The 21022-nt window shown below is 35.6% G+C and overlaps 2 protein-coding genes across 4 annotated transcripts in view; both read left to right on the forward strand.

Moving 5' to 3' along the window:
- The window catches only part of LOC115219405 (protocadherin-19-like), a 273644-nt gene that overhangs the window by 41458 nt on the left and 211164 nt on the right, over positions 1–21022 (forward strand). The gene's annotated exons all lie outside the window — the stretch shown is intronic.
- LOC115219120 overlaps positions 2200–21022 on the forward strand; it is a 33087-nt gene continuing 14264 nt past the window's right edge. The window contains exons 1-5 of the mRNA XM_029789195.2: positions 2200–4542; positions 5794–5947; positions 13550–13667; positions 16106–16207; positions 18565–20874. Coding sequence (XP_029645055.2) covers positions 2200–4542; positions 5794–5947; positions 13550–13667; positions 16106–16207; positions 18565–20874 — 5027 coding nt within the window. The remainder of the gene's footprint in view (positions 4543–5793; positions 5948–13549; positions 13668–16105; positions 16208–18564; positions 20875–21022) is intronic.

The raw sequence follows: 21022 nt of genomic DNA on the forward strand, positions 1-21022 counted from the left end.
GAAGGTAAGTCTATCAATGTTTATTTGGTATTATTAAGATATTTGACTGATGATTGTTGTAGAAACTTTCTTCAGCCATCTTTTACTATAGAATATAACAAATAGAAATTATGTCAGTAGACATTTAAATATGGTCTTTGCCAGTTACACGCTTTCTCTTGATATTTATATGTTCATGATTGATATTTTGCTGTTAGGAAGTGTGAAATAATATTTAATTATGGTTATTTTCCAAGTGAAATATATTTAAATCCAGTCAGTTTGTTGTCTCTTATTTGCAGACATCTTCCTATTATTATCAGTATTGATAATGTATAATATATAACCAGAAGATGTTCTTTATTGTGTGTATTTAAAAAAGAATCTGAGTGTTTCTTGTGAAGGATGTTTTGAGAGAGTCAAGTATCATTATTGTGTTTATATGTAAGAATGGGTTATATTAATATAAAATATTAAAGTGAAACTGGGAGAAGAGTTGACAAGATGGTGGTTTAGTGTCAACATAAATAATCAATATTGTGTTGTGGTATTGTTTAAGTCTTTCTGAATTTAATTTAAGATTTTATTGGTTTTAATCTGTTTGTTGTATTCATACTGAAACATTGTTCTATTTTGGTCTTGTTTAATGAATATCTTTTAATTAAATCTGGTATTATTTAGATTTGCAGTGTTGCTAAAAGAGCTTTTCTGTTATTAGATATTTCTGTGAAATTTTATTCATTCAGGGAATTATATTTATTGTAAAATGTATTATTTTATTTAAATAATATTGTAATTGTATTTTTATTCTCTTTTTGTCATTTGTTTATGAAAGAGAATATATTGCATTGCATATATATAATGAATACAATCTTGCTAGTTTTTACGTCTCAATAGTTTTTATAAGAAAGGCAATGAGCTGGCAGATACATTAGCACACCGGGCAAAATGCTTAGCAGTATTTCATGGCTTTACATTCTAAGTCTAAATTCCGCTGAGGTTGACCTTACTTTTCATGCTTTCGAGGAAGATAAATTAAGTACCAGTCACCTCTTGGGAGCAATCTAATCAACTGGCCCCCTCCCCAAAAATTTCGTGCCTTGTGCCTAGAGTAGAAAAGAATATTTTTAATAAGAATTTCCATAAGTGATGCTTTGAAATGATAAGAATATTTGCAAACAAATGAAGGTTAATGATCAGAATTTCCTGCAAAGAAGATGGCAAACATGCAGAACCATTCGTGCAGCAGGTAAAATGCCTGACAGCATTTTGTCTGTTTTTACGTTCTGAGTTGAAATTCTACCAATGTCAACTTGGCTTTTTCTCCTTTCAGGATCGATAAAATAAGTACCAGTTGAGTACTTGGGTTGATGTAACTGACTCATCCCCCCCCCCTAAACTACTGGCCTTGTGCCAAAATTTGAATTGAATATTGACTGAAAGTCTCTTCTTTTCTTTATTCTGGTCACTCTGTATTTTATCTTGCAGTTGTCCTTACTCTAACTTAATATGACCTCTTCATTGAAAACCCTTTTGATCATTGTTTCTCTGGTGATTTTAACTTTTTCCCAAAATTTTGTATCTCAGATAAATATGAAGTTATTGTGTGAAATATATATATATATATTCACCATGACCCACAGACGTTCTGCTTCTTATTTTACTTGAAAATCTTTGCTTTAATTCCTCCATGAGTTTTAACATTTATATGGTAATATGGAAACATTATTTATTATAGAGAGGAATACACCATTATTGTATTTCCTTTCCTGGTGATTCTCCAGGTTTTCAATATATAATGTCGTCCCTCAGTTAAATCTGTTTTAAATAGTTTTAATGCCAGACACTGTATCATCCTTTGATGTACTGGGGTGCTTGTCTCTAACTGAATGGTCTCCTCATACAGCAAGAAAGTCACACTCCTTTGAAAAATGATAATGAATGCTAATAAGGGTTTATTAAAGATTTCACAATTATACTATCATCATTGTCATCTTCATCATCATCAATGATATAGTGAATATTATTGGAATACCTAGAGGTAAAGCAGGAAGAGATAGAAACATTTAATACAATAAAAAGATATTTATTTCAATGTGGTTAATAGAGTAAATAGAGTAAATATCATTGATCTCTTGATGTTTTCCATGATCTGAATGCCAGTGGTGTACCTTTTTTATTTTCAGATCAATTGACTGGTATTTTATTCAACAAATGAAGATGGTCTTAATAGCGATTTGGATATTACAGTCTCTGCTTCACTGTTCTGTCTCTAAAGACATTGTTTACCATGTGAAAGAAGAGAACAGTCCTGTTATCAACATAGGAGACATTACTGCTGATTCCCAGTTAAAGGACACTGCATTATTATCGTTCAGTCAGTTGCAACAGAAGGGAACACAGCTGTTTAATGTGACCAACACTGGGAAGATATACACCACACAAACACTGGATGCTGAGTCTCTGTGTACTTTTGAGAAAGAATGCTTTCACACAATTAAGGTAGCCGTTCATAAAGCAGGTAAATTTATAAAGATATTGAAAATTAAGGTGATTATAGAAGACATCAATGACCATCAACCAGAGTTTCCTGTCGAAGAAATTAAGATGGAATTTAGAGAAGCAGATGGGAAAGGGACAAAACAATCGATTCCCAATGCCATTGACAAAGATGTTGGATTACAGAATAGATTAGTGAATTACGAATTGAAGGGAAATAACCAACAGTTTTCTTTGTCCACATTCAAAAGAGCAGACGGAGTATCATTTCTTGAAATTATATTACAAGGGAAGTTAGACAGAGAGACGAAAGACAGCTATAATATAGAAGTGATTGCTAAGGATGGAGGAACTCCACCCAAACAGGGTGTCTTAAATGTGCACATAACTGTGGAAGATGAAAATGATAACAGACCAATTTTCTCTGAGAAAACATACAATGTCTCCATACAAAATAACCATCAAAGAAATAGACCAGTTGTTGTAATGATAGCAGAAGACTCTGATATTGGAGAAAATGGTAAAGTTTCATATTATATCAGCCCAACAACATCAACAGATTCAAAAGATAATTTTATTATAAATGAGAAAACTGGAGAAATATTCTTAGCCAAAGAATCGCAATTTGACAAAATGAAATCATTTAAATTATACATTGAAGCCAGAGATGGTGGTAACTCTCCTCTCAGTTCCATTGCAACTGTTATGGTAAATGTCATCAACCAGCAGAACAATCCTCCAAATATTGATGTGAACTTTATTTCTACACAGAATCACAACACAGCTACCATTCTGGAAGACATCAAAGTTGGTAGTTTCATTGCTTATGTGATGGTCACTGACAATGATGTTGGACACAATGGAGAGGTGAACTGTCATATCAAAGACGACACATTCAAACTACAGTCAATGGGATCGAAGGAATATAAAATAGTTCTAAAGAAAGCAGTAGACAGAGAGACACAGGAACATTATCACTTTACTGTGTCGTGTGAAGATAAAGGATTACCTGCTCTGAAAACTGATAAAGATCTGTCAATCCAAGTGTTGGATGTGAATGATGTAGAACCACACTTTACGAAAGACACATTCAAGTTCCTTACCTATGAGAATGACAAAGCTAATTTCCCTATTGGCTTTATCAATGCTACAGACCCAGATATTGGTAAGGGAGGTGAATTGTCTTATTCTCTGAGAAATAAACAGCAATATCGTCTGCCATTCCAGATTATCAACTCTGGCTTTATTTCAACAAACCAGTCTTTAGACAGAGAACACAGAGATTTCTATGAGTTTGAGGTTTTTGTGAAAGACAATGGAAGCCCATCTCTGAATAACACAGTGAATGTTGAAGTGGAAGTATTGGATAGAAATGATAATGCTCCATATTTTACATTTCCTAGTGTTGACCCTTTCACTCTTAATGTCCACTATCATCCGCAAAGTAAGAACGACATCACAGTTCTGAAAGCATCTGATATAGACAGTCACATGAATGCTTTTCTCAGGTACGAAATCGTTTCAGGTAACGAGAGACAGTTATTTAAACTGGATTCGTTCACTGGTGTGTTATCTTACTCTCGCACAGTTTACCAAAATGATGCCGGATCATATGAGCTTGAGTTTGTTGTGAAAGACAGTGGTACTCCAGTTCTGTCGGCAACAACTAGTGTGTCTTTGACCCTGACTGTTAGTAACAAGACGTCACCAATGTTCACAGCTGTGCACCTACCAAGTGATAACACAATAGATGCGACATTGTTGATTATCATTGTAGTAGCAGCTGTGATAGTATCTATAGCTATTGTGGTTTCTATAACCCTGTGTATTGTGAGATGTAACAATGTGAGAAATAGCTCATCTGAAAGAACAGCAGAAGAGAAACAGGCATACCAATGTCGCAATGAGATGAGACAGTTGATCTATCAAGGTAACAACAGTGTACCTGTGATGTCAGGTAATCAAGGAGAGATGTCAGACAGATACGGTCATTCGAGGAGCCATTACTATCCAGATGACTGGAAGATGTCTACAATCAACAGAACACTCCAGAAATCCACAAAGGTAAGCTCTATTTCCAGTAAACATCTTCAAGTAAATAATCTCCAAATTAAATGCCTAATTTGTTTCATCTCTGGATAAATGTAATGTTGTATGAATTACAACTGCTAAATCATGTCATTTTTCAGAATTGTTATGAAAGAAGATCATTTCGTAGAAAAGATTGTCGATTAAAAGTTATAGTACACAATATGCAACGCATCGTAAACTACTAACTCTTTCTGAAACCATATTCTGATAGTGGAAGACAGTTGTTAACCATTTGAATCTTGATAAAGGTCATTCTGCTAGATAAATGTAGACATTCATCTAATGTTCCATACATTGTATAGTTTGTGAACAAATTGAATGCTGATTTGCTTACAGGGTACACTTTGTAGGAAAGTGGGAAAAAAATCACACAGTAACGTCTGTATATATCCTGATTGAAAGATTCCCTCTTGAATTGAACAAGTTGTAAAGTTTTACCATTGATGAATATCAATAACAGTATTTCAGCCCTTCATTTTCTGTTGGTGTGGGTTCTGTCTGAATACCAAGAGCTCTTCCAAGAACTTGAGAAATTTAAGTTGACACATATTCTCAAACTGGATGACAGATCTGACTTCATGTTAGCTGCAATACTTGCTCATGTGTTAAATATTCCAAGCAACAACTGACATTGACCACATAGTGTAGTTGGAAATCATATCTCTAATCTCGGGTAATAACAGCTGGTTCACCATACAAGTAACTGTGGACAGAGAATGAAAATGAATTGCTGTAAATGAATGTAAGATCAGCTAATAGATTCACTGTAATAATATTTAATAAGATATGAAAGATGCTATGTAGATACATGGCACTTTTAAGAACAGTCTAATATAGCATCATTTCAACTGCAGGTCACTGGCAATGTTGTTTCCTATTACAAAACATCCAAAGACTTCTGAAAGTATCTCACCAATAATTTTCTCTTTATAAATTTCTATTAATATTTGATCAATATTTTATGAAAACACCTTCGTATATCCCTTCTCATGGTGTATGTGTGACGTTATTCGCATTCATTGTGGATTGTGGCAAAATGAGTTTCTGAATTGTTTCATAAACAATTGTTTAATAAAGAAACATGTAAAATATATTTAGATGATATAGTGATACTATTACCTATGTGACAGTTAAATCTGTTTTTTTTAGAATTTTGTACTAAGCATATTTTAGATTACAGAGGCACATCATTTTATTATAACTGGATACAATAATATTTTACAGCAGAAATACAGTCAACCGATTGAGGTGACATCTTATGGAGACAACAGACCATCTTCTCACTATCCCACTGACACACTGACCAGTCGTAAGAGCAGTGGACAGTGCTGGAGTGAGCGGTCAAGTAGACAGTATGAAGAAATACCAGCAATGTCAGGTAGGATATCAATCCATTCTCATTTAATATTACAGTAATTCATTACTAATTATCGTACTAATTATTGTTGTAGACTGAGATGTAATTAGTTCTGTCTGTGTGTCCCTAGAGTATTTCTGATGATGGTGATTGTTTCAGACATTGCTACATTAAAACAATGTTTTGCAGGGATCTATGGTAGCCAACAGGATACACCAGTGAACCCCGAAAGGCAACAGTATCAAGACAGATATGTGAAACCTCCAGAGAGACAGTTACCTTCAACACCAGATGTCATTACTAACTGACCACTGGTCATTTAACTAAATATTGACCCTTTACAATGACATTTCCATCAACACACACATACAAATTTAAACAAATGCAGAAGTTTTCTCTTTACCTTACAGTTACAATATTATATACCAAACATATGATATAATACATACACACTAATAATGAAGTCAGCAACACACACACACACACACACACACACACACACACACACATGCACAGAGAGGAATTTTGCATAATATTTATGATATTTCCCAAATATCTCTAAAATTAAATTAGAATACATTTAAAATATATTTCTCTATTTTTTACAGCAGTGTTATTAAAATCTAAGACAGGAAATTATATTTAAAAATGATACCAAAATAAACCTGCCTGAAAATTAGAATATCCCTTCTCTATTTGTTCCTACATCCTCCATTATAGGTTGGGTGTATATTTAGGTCAGACACATCTTAACCAGAACTGTTCTATATTAACATCATTTGTTAGTAATATATTTACCAATATCAGTGATGTTTTGTTAATATGAGATCCGTATGAAACACTGAATATATATATATATCTATGCCAGTCTCTCTCTCTCTCTCTCTCTCTCTACATCAGACATGTTGGTGTTATATGGACTTCTTATGGCTGACTGTTAGTGGAGCTGATATTGTTTGTTCTCTTTCTTTCTTTCCCTCTTCTCTTTGAGGGAAACACAGCATCTTGTGTGTGTGAGGCTGGAGCAAGCATCACCCATCCCTCCTCTCTCTCTCTCTCTCTTACACGCATATGCACACACACACACTCACTAAACACCACACATCCACAAAGGAAGACTGAGAGGGAACTGCTGGTTCCCACTGACTCACCACCAACACTATTCCATCAACATGAAGCCATTGTCACACCATAGCAGCAGTGACACAGACAACCATTAACAACAGAACATTGGGACCAAGTCACACTTTATACAACAAAGGATTTTACACACAATGAAGGTAAGTTTATGAATGTTTATTTGGTATTATTAAGATATTTGACTGATGATTGTTGTAGAAACTTTCTTCAGCCATCTTTTACTATAGAATATAACAAATAGAAATTATGTCAGTAGACATTTAAAGATGGTCTTTGCCAGTTACACGCTTTCTGTTGAGATTTATATGTTCATGATTGATATTTTGCTGTTAGGAAATGTGAAATAATATTTAATTATGGTTATTTTCCAAGTGAAATATATTTAAATCCAGTCAGTTTGTTGTCTCTTATTTGCAGACATCTTCCTATTATTATCAGTATTGATAATGTATAATATATAACCAGAAGATGTTCTTTATTGTGTGTATTTAAAAAAGAATCTGAGTGTTTCTTGTGAAGGATGTTTTGAGAGAGTCAAGTATCATTATTGTGTTTATATGTAAGAATGGGTTATATTAATATAAAATATTAAAGTGAAACTGGGAGAAGAGTTGACAAGATGGTGGTTTAGTGTCAACATAAATAATCAATATTGTGTTGTGGTATTATTTAAGTCTTTCTAAATTTAATATTGTATCAGATTTTATTGGTTTTCATGTATTTGCTGCCTTTAAGGTGAACTAGTATCATATTGGTCTTGTTTATAAATATATATTTTAATTAAATATTGCTTTATAGATTTATGTGTATCTTATCCCAGTTGTATTTTCCTTCCTTCATTGACTTAAAAAATCTCTTGTTGAAGGCAATTTGTTTCTTAAAAACTATATACAAATGAATTATTATTAATATATTATAGTCCAACCCATGCCAGCATGGAAAGCGGACGTTAAATGATGATGATGATGATGATAACTATTGGTAGCTTAAGAAATATAGCTACCCTTGATTCGTTTTTGTCTTTTGTCATATAGGTCAGAGTATACTAAGATTGCATTAAATCACAATAAATAATAATAATAATAATAATAATAATAATAATAATAATTTTGATATAAATATACTGTAAATGTATTTTATCAATCCCTTTCATTTACATATCTTATTTTTTTTAATATTTATTCATAGTACTAATACTTCTGCTGAAATATCAATTCGTGTTTCTGCAGTAATTTAACTTATTTCAATGTACAGAAAATTTCCTAGAATAATTTAACAGTCAACATTATCAAGAGAAGATAATGTTATTTTAATTTTGGTGTAAGAAATTATCTTTAAAAGTATTTTATATAATATACTATTGGAACAGTACTAAGTGACGTTATTAGGTAAGTGTGGTATGGCTGAATTCAGTCATTTTAAAAGCATTTGATGAAACTACATCGAAACATGGAGACATATCTGGACCATCACCACCACCACCATCATCACTTAATGTCTCTCTTCAATAGTTAAATTTTGACAATTGCCAAGGTAACATCTATAGTTGTTACTTATTGTGCTCCAGCATGGACACAACCATTAACACAATGGAACTGTTGCAGTAAATGACAGTGTAATTTAAATCATATCAGTGATATGAATCCAGATGTGATTCTGCTTCATAGATTCAGCCAGCTGTGCACCTCCTCCTCCCAAATCAAGCTATAATATTAACTAATATTCTTATTTGTTTCTCTACTAAACTCTGACGCATCCCACCGTTCTCCTGCCTTTGACCTGCATCAGACAAACTCATCTTGATGCTCTGCTAAGTTATGGGTGCAACCATTTCCCCTCCACCGATAAATTATTCCACATTACAGACCATTCTAAGTTTCTTTTAATGTTTTACATATTATATTTCCATGTTTTACCAACGATATTTTATTGTTTCTTCACATATGAAAGACACTTTTCTCTCATAATTTCAGATTAATTAACTCGTATTTAACTCAACAAATGAAGATGGTCTTAATAGCGATATGGATATTACAGTCTCTGCTTCACTGTTCTGTCTCTAAAGACATTGTTTACCATGTGAAAGAAGAGAACAGTCCTGTTATCAACATAGGAGACATTACTGCTGATTCCCAGTTAAAGGACACTGCATTATTATCGTTCAGTCAGTTGCAACAGAAGGGAACACAGCTGTTTAATGTGACCACCACTGGGAAGATATACACCACACAAACACTGGATGCTGAGTCTCTGTGTACTTTTGAGAAAGAATGCTTTCACACAATTAAGGTAGCAGTTCATAAAGCAGGTAAATTTATAAAGATATTGAAAATTAAGGTGATTATAGAAGACATCAATGACCATCAACCAGAGTTTCCTGTCGAAGAAATTAAATTAACATTTGAGGAAGGTGATGGAGTAGGTATGAAAAAGTCCATCCCCAATGCCATTGACAAAGATGTTGGATTACAGAACAGATTAGTGAATTACGAATTGAAGGGAAATAACCAACAGTTTTCTTTGTCCACATTTCAGATAGCTGATAGTTTGCTTTCATTAGAAATCGTTTTAGAAGGAAAGTTAGATAGGGAGACGAAAGACAGCTATAATATAGAAGTGATTGCTAAGGATGGAGGAAGTCCACCCAAACAGGGTGTCTTAAATGTGCACATAACTGTGAAAGATGAAAATGATAACAGACCAATTTTCTCTGATAAAACATACAATGTCTCTATACAAAATAACCATCAAAGGAATAGACCAGTTGTTGTAATGTTGGCAGAAGACGCTGATATTGGAGAAAATGGTAAAGTTTCATATTATATCAGTTCCTTAACATCTAAAGACTCAATGAACAACTTTAGGATAGAGCAGCAATCAGGGGAAATATTCCAGTCTAAACATTCTAATTTAGAAAAGAAGAAATCATTTAAATTATACATTGAAGCCAGAGATGGGGGCAACCCTCCTCTCAGTTCCATAGCAACTGTTATGGTAAATGTCATCAACCAGCAGAACAATCCTCCAAATATTGATGTGAACTTTATTTCTACACAGAATCACAACACAGCTACTATTCTGGAAGACATCAAAGTTGGTAGTTTCATTGCTTATGTGATGGTCACTGACAACGATGTTGGACACAATGGACAGGTGAACTGTCATATCAAAGATGACACATTCAAACTACAGTCAATGGGATCGAAGGAATATAAAATAGTTCTAAAGAAAGCAGTAGACAGAGAGACACAGGAACATTATCACTTTACTGTGTCGTGTGAAGATAAAGGATTACCTGCTCTGAAAATTGATAAAGATCTGTCAATCCAAGTGTTGGATGTGAATGATGTAGAGCCACACTTTACGAAAGACACATTCAAGTTCCTTACCTATGAGAATGACAAAGCTAATTTCCCTATTGGCTTTATCAATGCTACAGACCCAGATATTGGTAAGGGAGGTGAATTGTCTTATTCTCTGAGAAATAAACAGCAATATCGTCTGCCATTCCAGATTATCAACTCTGGCTTTATTTCAACAAACCAGTCTTTAGACAGAGAACACAGAGATTTCTATGAGTTTGAGGTTTTTGTGAAAGACAATGGAAGCCCATCTCTGAATAACACAGTGAATGTTGAAGTGGAAGTATTGGATAGAAATGATAATGCTCCATATTTTACATTTCCTAGTGTTGACCATTTCACTCTTAATGTCCACTATCATCCGCAAAGTAAGAACGACATCACAGTTCTGAAAGCATCTGATATAGACAGTCACATGAATGCTTTTCTCAGGTACGAAATCGTTTCAGGTAACGAGAGACAGTTATTTAAACTGGATTCGTTCACTGGTGTGTTATCTTACTCTCGCACAGTTTACCAAAATGATGCCGGATCATATGAGCTTGAGTTTGTTGTGAAAGACAGTGGTACTCCAGTTCTGTCAGCAACAACTAGTGTGTCTTTGACACTGACTGTTAGTAACAAGACGTCACCAATGTTCACAGCTGTGCACCTACCAAGTGATAACACAATAGATGCGACATTGTTGATTATCATTGTAGTAGCAGCTGTGATAGTATCTATTGCTATTGTGGTTTCTATAACCCTGTGTATTGTGAGATGTAACAATGTGAGAAATAGCTCATCTGAAAGAACAGCAGAAGAGAAACAGGCATACCAATGTCGCAATGAGATGAGACAGTTGATCTATCAAGGTAACAACAGTGTACCTGTGATGTCAGGTAATCGAGGAGAGATGTCAGACAGATACGGTCATTCGAGGAGCCATTACTATCCAGATGACTGGAAGATGTCTACAATGAACAGAACACTCCAGAAATCTACACGGGTAAGTATTATTTGGAATATATATATATTGTAAGTTTGTCTTCGTGTTGTAATAATTTGACTGCTATAAATATTACTTGGTGACATATATCTGATAAAAATTTCCTTTCAGAATTGTGTATCATGTGATTAGTATGTGATTTACTTGAAGACACTTTGTATAAATAATCACCATAGGCAGTAAATTGGTCAGATTGTGGCCCTAGATATATAGCTTGGCAGTAGATTGGTGCAGTGGGGAATATGTATCTCTTAAATGACTTGTGTCAATTACTTTCACCTCTTTATGTTAAAGCATAAATTTCCTTATTCGTTAGTGGATGACATAAGCATCCTAGTATTGCCAGAATCAGTAGATGAAATACCCTGTTGTATCTGTTCTCAATTCTTACCTTTTTATTCCAAATTTTAGTAAGGACTACTCTACATTTTATCAGTGTTTGAGGGCCTGAATATGCTTATAGGTACTAGAGCTTTCTGTCTAAAATATATCCACATTCTGATATTTATATATGCAACTGTTACCTATTGTAGAATGTGTGGTATTATTCCTATGTTATATATATATATATATATGCACACATATATATATAATGCAGCACCAGTAAATATTTCATAAATATTCAATTTTCTTTCGGGGACAATCAGAAAGCTGCACTTAGAATATTCTTAAAAGTTATTTGCCAATATTTACATCTAAAGTGAAATTGTCCTTTAGATTGTTCTGACAAGTGTGTCATGAAATGTGATTGTACCAAGATTTTACAATCAATGAATATTGATTTCTGCTATAAGTTTGAAATGGTGGAAATGATTTTTGAAATTTGAGTAATGTTATGAAGTGTTGTTGGTTGCCCTGAGGATACTGAGACTCATCGAGGTGTGAGAATAAAGAACAAGAAAAAGGGCGTCATGTAATGTGTAATACTCAAGGAGACCCATGCATCATGGCAAAAGTCACTTCTGGATGCATTAAATGTGCATATATTACATATATGTGTACAAATGGGCCCATCCAAATTCCTCATGTCACCGCTTCATGTCTCCCACTGTAATCCTCTCATCATTTTATGATTTTTCCTTCTACCATTCAGAGTGTTCTCTGCACCCATACGTAACAATGATAGTTCTTTCTCCTAGTATCCTTGACCCCTCACAAACCACCAGATTACATACGATCTCTGCTCTCACCTCTCCTGCAACACCCTTCAACTTAACCCAATCTTTACAGATGTTGGATTCCTTCCCTTACCGTCTTCCATTTTACCCATCTCTTTGAAACCCCCACCTCCTCATGCTCCTAATTTCTCTGTCCCCACCCACTTCCACTCCTCTCATACCCTGAACTACCTCCTGGACGCCTCATTACCTATCACTACGTTAATTACCAAGTAGCTCCTTTACAATGAGAACCTTCTCTGTCCCACCTTTTCTCATACCTTAACCCTTATCTCCTGCCATAAAGGCCTCGTCCTTGGGTTTCCTAGTCTTGTAAGCCAAATGCTGAACTTGCTCGTACCAGTGGCACTAAAAACACACCCTGTGCATGGTGTAAAATGGTTGGTGTTAGGAAATGCATCCAGCGATAGAAAAGCTGAGGGCTGGAATACGATGCAGTCTTTTGCCCCATCAGATCCTGTTAAACCATTCAGTCCATGGCAGTCTTGGACATGGACATTAATTGATGATTATTATGGTTATTATGATGCCCTGCATCTTTCTATAGATGCAACATTATAACGAGTTACTCATTAACATTGTCAATCATGAATGATTTCTTTAAGTGTTTCTGGTTGCTGTTGTATTTTACAGCAGAAATACAGTCAACCGATCGAGGTGACATCTTATGGAGACAACAGACCATCCTCTAACTATCCCACTGATACATTGACCAGTCGTAAGAGTAGTGGACAGTGCTGGAGTGAGCGGTCAAGTAGACAGTATGAAGAAATACCAGCAATGTCAGGTAGGATAACAATCCATTCTCATTTAATATTACAGTAATTCATTACTAATTATTGTACTAATTATTGTTGTAGACTGAGATGTAATTAGTTCTGTCTGTGTGTCCGTAGAGTATTTCTGATGATGGTGATTGTTTCAGACATTGCTACATTAAAACAATCTTTTGCAGGGATCTATGGTAGCCAACAGGATACACCAGGGAACCCCGAAAGACAACAGTATCAAGACAGATATGTGAAACCTCCAGAGAGACAGTTACCTTCAACACCAGATGTCATTACTAACTGACCACTGGTCATTTACTAAATATTGACCCCTTGCAATACCATTTCAAATACGAACCTCTAACCACACACTCATACAATTTTTGAAAAATACAGACGTTTTATCTTTACCTCACAATTACAATATTATATATCAGCATACTATACAATACATACACACTAACTGGAAGTCAGACAGATTTCAACTTGTATCCATAAATACACACACACACACAGGAATTTTGCATAATCTTTATGAAATTTCTCAAATATCTCTAAAATTAAATTAGAATATATCTAAAATATATTTCTCTATTTTTTACAACAGTGTTATTAGAATCTAAGACTTAGGAAATTATATTTAAAAATGGTACCAAAATAAACCTGCTTGAAAATTAGAATATCCCTTCTCTATTTGTTCCTGCATCCTCCATTATAGGTTGGGTGTATATTTAGGTCAGACAGATCTTAACCAGAACTGTTCTATATTAACATCATTTGTTAGTAATATATTTACCAATATCAGTGATGTTTTGTTAATATGAGATCCGTATGAAACACTGAATATATATATATATCTATGCCAGTCTCTCTCTCTCTCTCTCTCTACATCAGACATGTTGGTGTTATATGGACTTCTTATGGCTGACTGTTAGTGGAGCTGATATTGTTTGTTCTCTTTCTTTCTTTCCCTCTTCTCTTTGAGGGAAACACAGCATCTTGTGTGTGTGAGGCTGGAGCAAGCATCACCCATCCCTCCTCTCTCTCTCTTACACGCATATGCACACACACACACTCACTAAACACCACACATCCACAAAGGAAGACTGAGAGGGAACTGCTGGTTCCCACTGACTCACCACCAACACTATTCCATCAACATGAAGCCATTGTCACACCATAGCAGCAGTGACACAGACAACCATTAACAACAGAACATTGGGACCAAGTCACACTTTATACAACAAAGGATTTTACACACAATGAAGGTAAGTTTATGAATGTTTATTTGGTATTATTAAGATATTTGACTGATGATTGTTGTAGAAACTTTCTTCAGCCATCTTTTACTATAGAATATAACAAATAGAAATTATGTCAGTAGACATTTAAATATGGTCTTTGCCAGTTACACGGTTTCTGTTGAGATTTATATGTTCATGATTGATATTTTGCTGTTAGGAAGTGTGAAATAATATTTAATTGTGGTTATTTTCCAAGTGAAATATATTTAAATCCAGTCAGTTTGTTGTCTCTTATTTGCAGACATCTTCCTATTATTATCAGTATTGATAATGTATAATATATAACCAGAAGATGTTCTTTATTGTGTGTATTTAAAAAAGAATTTGAGTGTTTCTTGTGAAGGATGTTTTGAGAGAGTCAAGTATCATTATTGTGTTTATATGTAAGAATGGGTTATATTAATATAAAATATTAAAGTGAAACTGGGAGAAGAGTTGACAAGATGGTGGTTTAGTGTCAACATAAATAATCAATATTGTGTTGTGGTATTATTTAAGTCTTTCTGAATTTAATATAAGATTTTATTGGTCTTAATCTGTTTGTTGTATTCATACTGAAACAGTGTCCAATTTTGGTCTTGTTTAATGAATGTCTTTTAATTAAATCTGGTATTATTCAGATTTGCAGTGTTGCTAAAAGAGGTTTTCTGTCCTTAGATGTTTCTTTGAAAAACAAAAATGAATATGATTTTATTGAGCAAGGGAGCTGTGTAAAAATTAACACTTCCTTTCCTTTGGTTACTTGAAAGGCATACACATGCCCATCGCATTTATACACCTTTAAACAAAACATTTACCATTAACCACTGCAGTTGTATTTATTGTATAATATATCATACGTTTAATATGTATATATTTTTTATTATTTGTCATTTCTGTATATGAGAAATCACATAGTGTTTTATAGAAAACAAATCCAACCTCGCTAATTTTTCAGCTATCTTGGCTGAATCATAAGCACACCAAGCAAAATGCTTCGTGGCAGTTTATCTGCCTTTATGTTCTGAGTTCAAATTCTGGTGAGGTAGACTTTCTCTCCCATTCTTTTTGGGGTTGATAAATTAATTAACAGTTCAGTACCAGAATTGCCCCATCCCTTGAAATTGCTGTCTGTGTGCCAAAATTTGAAAGCAATATTTTTAATTAGAATTTCTAAAACTGATCCACTGAAACCATAAGAATCTTTGCAGAGAAATGAAGAATATTGATTAATATTTACTGTAAATCATTTGTGTTTTCTTTTCAATTTATATTTTATGTTGTTTCCCTCGCAATTTTAACTTTTCCTTAAATTCTGTCTCTCAATTAATTATAGAAAGTTACTGTGTGAAATAATATATTTACCATTACTCTCAGACTTGTTCCTTATAAGAAAATCTTTGCTTAATACCTCCTTAATGTTTAACATTTATTTATGTCTATACATTTTTCTGGTAGTTCTCTAGCTTTTCAATTTACTGTGTCATTTTCCCATTGTGTTTCATATATGAATGGTGCTGGACACAAAAGGAAAGTAACTCTGTGTCAACGTTTGAACCAGTAGGGGAATGTGTATCAGATTGTTTGATCTGCTCATATCACAACCAAACCAAATCCACTCCCATCCCCCATTTCCTCGCCCTGAAAAGGACATCACTACCATCATCATCATCGTTTAACATCTGCTTTCCATGCTAGCATGGGTTGGACGATTTGACTGAGGACTCGCAAACCAGATGGCTGCACCAGGCTCCAGTCTGATCTGGCAGAGTTTCTACAGCTTGATGCCCTTCCTAATGCCAATCTCTCTGAGAATGTAGTGGGTGCTTTTATGTGCCACTGGCACGAGGGTCAGTCAGGCGGTACTGGCAATGGCCACGGTCAAATGGTGTTTTTTACGTACCACTTGCACAGCAAGCAGTCCAGCAACACTGGCAACGACCTCGCTCAAATGTTTTTTCACGTGTGCCAGTAAGGCGTCGCTGGTAATGATCATGCTCGAATAGTGCGTTTTATGTGCCACTGGCATGGAAGCCAGTTAGCTGTTCTGGCAACAAATACACTCAGATGGTGCTCTCAGCGCTCCACTAGCATGGATGCCAGTTATGCGGTGCTGTCATAGATTTCGATTTCACTTGCCTCAACAGGTCTTCGCAAGCACAGTTTAGTGTCCAATAAAGGAAAGGTTTGCATAATTGGGCTGGTTACACCCCTGGCATAGGCCACAAAGTTTAGGTCTCACTTGGCTTGCCGGATCTTCTGAAGCACAGCATATTTCCAGTGGTCACTAGTCATTGCCTCAGTGAGGCCTAACGTTCAAAGGTCGTGCTTCACCACTTCATCCCAGGTCTTCCTGGGTGTACCTCTTCCACAAGTTCCCTGAACGCTAGGGTGTGGCACTTTTTCTCACAGCTATCCTCATCCATTCTCACCACATCTGATGCTTCTTAGGTCCAACTTTTCTCTCAAGATACTTACACTCTGTCGAGTATGTACACTGACATTACACATCCATCGGAGCATACTGGCTTCATTCCTTGCGAGCTTATGCATGTCCTCAGCAGTGATGGCTCATGTTTCACTGCCAAATAGCATGGCTGTTTGTACACAAGCGTCATACAGTCTACGTTTTACTCTGAGCGAGAAGCCTTTTGTCACCAGCAGAGTTAATAGCTCTCCGAACTTTGCCCAGGCTATTCTTTATTCTAGCAGCAACATTTTCAGCACACCCTCCCCCACTACTGACTTTGTCACCTAGGTAATGGAAGCTATCAACTACTTGTAATTTTTCTCCCTGGATTGTGGCAGAAGTTGTTCTCTGCACATTTTCAGTGTTTATTGCTCCTGAGTATCTGCCACATACAAAAACTATCTTCCCAGTTAGCCTTCCTTTGATATTGCTGCACCTCTTATGTGTCCATAGCTTACACTGGGTACATCTTATGGAGTTTCTACCTACGCCTTTTCTACAGATCGAGCAGGGCCATCTACCTCAAAGGATTTGTGGTTTACCTGCCTTCCTACTTATTAAGACTTTGGTTTTAGCTAGGTAGACTCTAAGGACCTTCGATTCTAATCCTTGCTTCCACACCTGAAACTTCTCCTCGAGTTCTGATAGTGACTCAGCAATTAGAGCAAGGTTGTCAGCATAGAGGAGCTCCCAGGGGCATCCTGCTGACTTCAATTCGCCTGTTATTGCCTGGAAGACTATGATAAATAGGAGGGGGTTGAGGACTGAACCCTGGTGGACTCCTACCTCTACCTGGAATTTTTCTCTGTACTTGTTTCCAACCCTCACTTTACTGACACTGTTCCTGTACATGGCTTGCGCAGCTCTCACTGACCATTCATCTATCCCTAGTTTCCTCATTGACCACCAGATAAGGGATCGTGGGACCCCGTCAAAGGCTTTCTCCATGTCAACGAAAGCCAGGTACAGAGGATTATCTTTGGCTAGGTATTTCTCCTGCAGCTGTCTTACTAGAAATATGGCATCAGTGGTGCTTTTCCCTGGCACGAACCCAAACTGCATCTCATCTCAACTGACTCTCTCCCTAATTAGTTGGGCTATGACTCTCTCCGTGACCTTCATTACCTGATCTAACAACTTGCTACCTCTGTCATTATTTGTATCTAAAGTGTCACCTTTACAATTACTTGTATCTAAAGTGTCATAGAATAATTATGCTCCTCAATACACTCTTTGAATACATGACAATTACAGAGAATGCTATATAGATAATATCTATCCAAGTCTATAGAGCAGACAGTTGTATATTCTATACTTCACACAGAATAACATTCTCAGTGACATTCCATTTAAAATATTACATATTACAGTTCAGTTAACAATCTATCCTATGATGTAAACGGTTTCTATGATGTGACTGACAGTGGTGTACCTTTTCTATTTTCAGATCAATTGACTGGTATTTTATTCAACAAATGAAGATGGTCTTAATAGCGATATGGATATTACAGTCTCTGCTTCACTGTTCTGTCTCTAAAGACATTGTTTACCATGTGAAAGAAGAGAACAGTCCTGTTATCAACATAGGAGACATTACTGCTGATTCCCAGTTAAAGGACACTGCATTATTATCGTTCAGTCAGTTGCAACAGAAGGGAACACAGCTGTTTAATGTGACCACCACTGGGAAGATATACACCACACAAACACTGGATGCTGAGTCTCTGTGTACTTTTGAGAAAGAATGCTTTCACACAATTAAGGTAGCCGTTCATAAAGCAGGTAAATTTATAAAGATATTGAAAATTAAGGTGATTATAGAAGACATCAATGACCATCAACCAGAGTTTCCTGTCGAAGAAATTAAACTGGAGTTTAGAGAAGGAGATGGAAAAGGTAGGAAAAAGTCCATCCCCAATGCCATTGACAAAGATGTTGGATTGCAGAACAGATTAGTGAATTATGAATTGAAGGGAAATAACCAACAGTTTTCATTGTCCACATTCCAAAGAGCTGATGGAGTATCATCTCTGGAAATTATATTACAAGGGAAGTTAGACAGAGAGACGAAAGACAGCTATAATATAGAAGTGATTGCTAAGGATGGAGGAACTCCACCCAAACAGGGTGTCTTAAATGTGCACATAACTGTGAAAGATGAAAATGATAACAGACCAATTTTCTCTGAGAAAACATACAATGTCTCTATACAAAGTAACCATCAAAGAAATATGCCGGTTATTGTCATGTTGGCAAAAGACTCTGATATTGGAGAGAATGGTAAAGTTTTTTATCATTTCAGTCCAACAACATCAACAAATGCAAAACATCATTTCTTAATAGATTCAGATTCGGGAGAACTTTACTTGAACAAACATTCTGAGTTACAGAAGAAAAAATCATTTAAATTGTATATTGAAGCCATAGATGGGGGCAACCCTCCTCTCAGTTCCATAGCAACGGTTATGGTAAATGTCATCAACCAGCAGAACAATCCTCCAAATATTGATGTGAACTTTATTTCTACACAGAATCACAACACAGCTACCATTCTGGAAGACATCAAAGTTGGTAGTTTCATTGCTTATGTGATGGTCACTGACAATGATGTTGGACACAATGGACAGGTGAACTGTCATATCAAAGATAACACATTCAAACTACAGTCAATGGGATCGAAGGAATATAAAATAGTTCTAAAGAAAGCAGTAGACAGAGAGACACAGGAACATTATCACTTTACTGTGTCGTGTGAAGATAAAGGATTACCTGCTCTGAAAACTGATAAAGATCTGTCAATCCAAGTGTTGGATGTGAATGATGTAGAACCACACTTTACGAAAGACACATTCAAGTTCCTTACCTATGAGAATGACAAAGCTAATTTCCCTATTGGCTTTATCAATGCTACAGACCCAGATATTGGTAAGGGAGGTGAATTGTCTTATTCTCTGAGGAATAAACAGCAATATCGTCTGCCATTCCAGATTATCAACTCTGGCTTTATTTCAACAAACCAGTCTTTAGACAGAGAACACAGAGATTTCTATGAGTTTGAGGTTTTTGTGAAAGACAATGGAAGCCCATCTCTGAATAACACAGTGAATGTTGAAGTGGAAGTATTGGATAGAAATGATAATGCTCCATATTTTACATTTCCTAGCGTTGACCCTTTCACTCTTAATGTCCACTATCATCCGCAAAGTAAGAACGACATCACAGTTCTGAAAGCATCTGATATAGACAGTCACATGAATGCTTTTCTCAGGTATGAAATCGTTTCAGGTAACGAGAGACAGTTATTCAAACTGGATTCGTTCACTGGTGTGTTATCTTACTCTCGCACAGTTTACCAAAATGATGCCGGATCATATGAGCTTGAGTTTGTTGTGAAAGACAGTGGTACTCCAGTTCTGTCAGCAACAACTAGTGTGTCTTTGACACTGACTGTTAGTAACAAGACGTCACCAATGTTCACAGCTGTGCACCTACCAAGTGATAACACAATAGATGCGACATTGTTGATTATCATTGTAGTAGCAGCTGTGATAGTATCTATAGCCATTGTGGTTTCTATAACCCTGTGTATTGTGAGATGTAACAACGTGAGAAATAGCTCATCTGAAAGAACAGCAGAAGAGAAACAGGCATACCAATGTCGCAATGAGATGAGACAGTTGATCTATCAAGGTAACAACAGTGTACCTGTGATGTCAGGTAATCGAGGAGAGATGTCAGACAGATATGGTCATTCGAGGCACCATTACTATCCCGAAGACTGGAAGATGTCTACTATGAACAGAACACTCCAGAAATCTACACGTGTAAGTATTATTTGGAATATATATATTGTAAGTTTGTCTTCATGTTGTAATAATTTCACTGCTGTAAATATTACTTGGTGA

Source organism: Octopus sinensis, linkage group LG14, assembly GCF_006345805.1.
Source record: "Octopus sinensis linkage group LG14, ASM634580v1, whole genome shotgun sequence".
In the NCBI taxonomy this organism is placed as follows: Eukaryota; Metazoa; Mollusca; class Cephalopoda; order Octopoda; family Octopodidae; genus Octopus; species Octopus sinensis.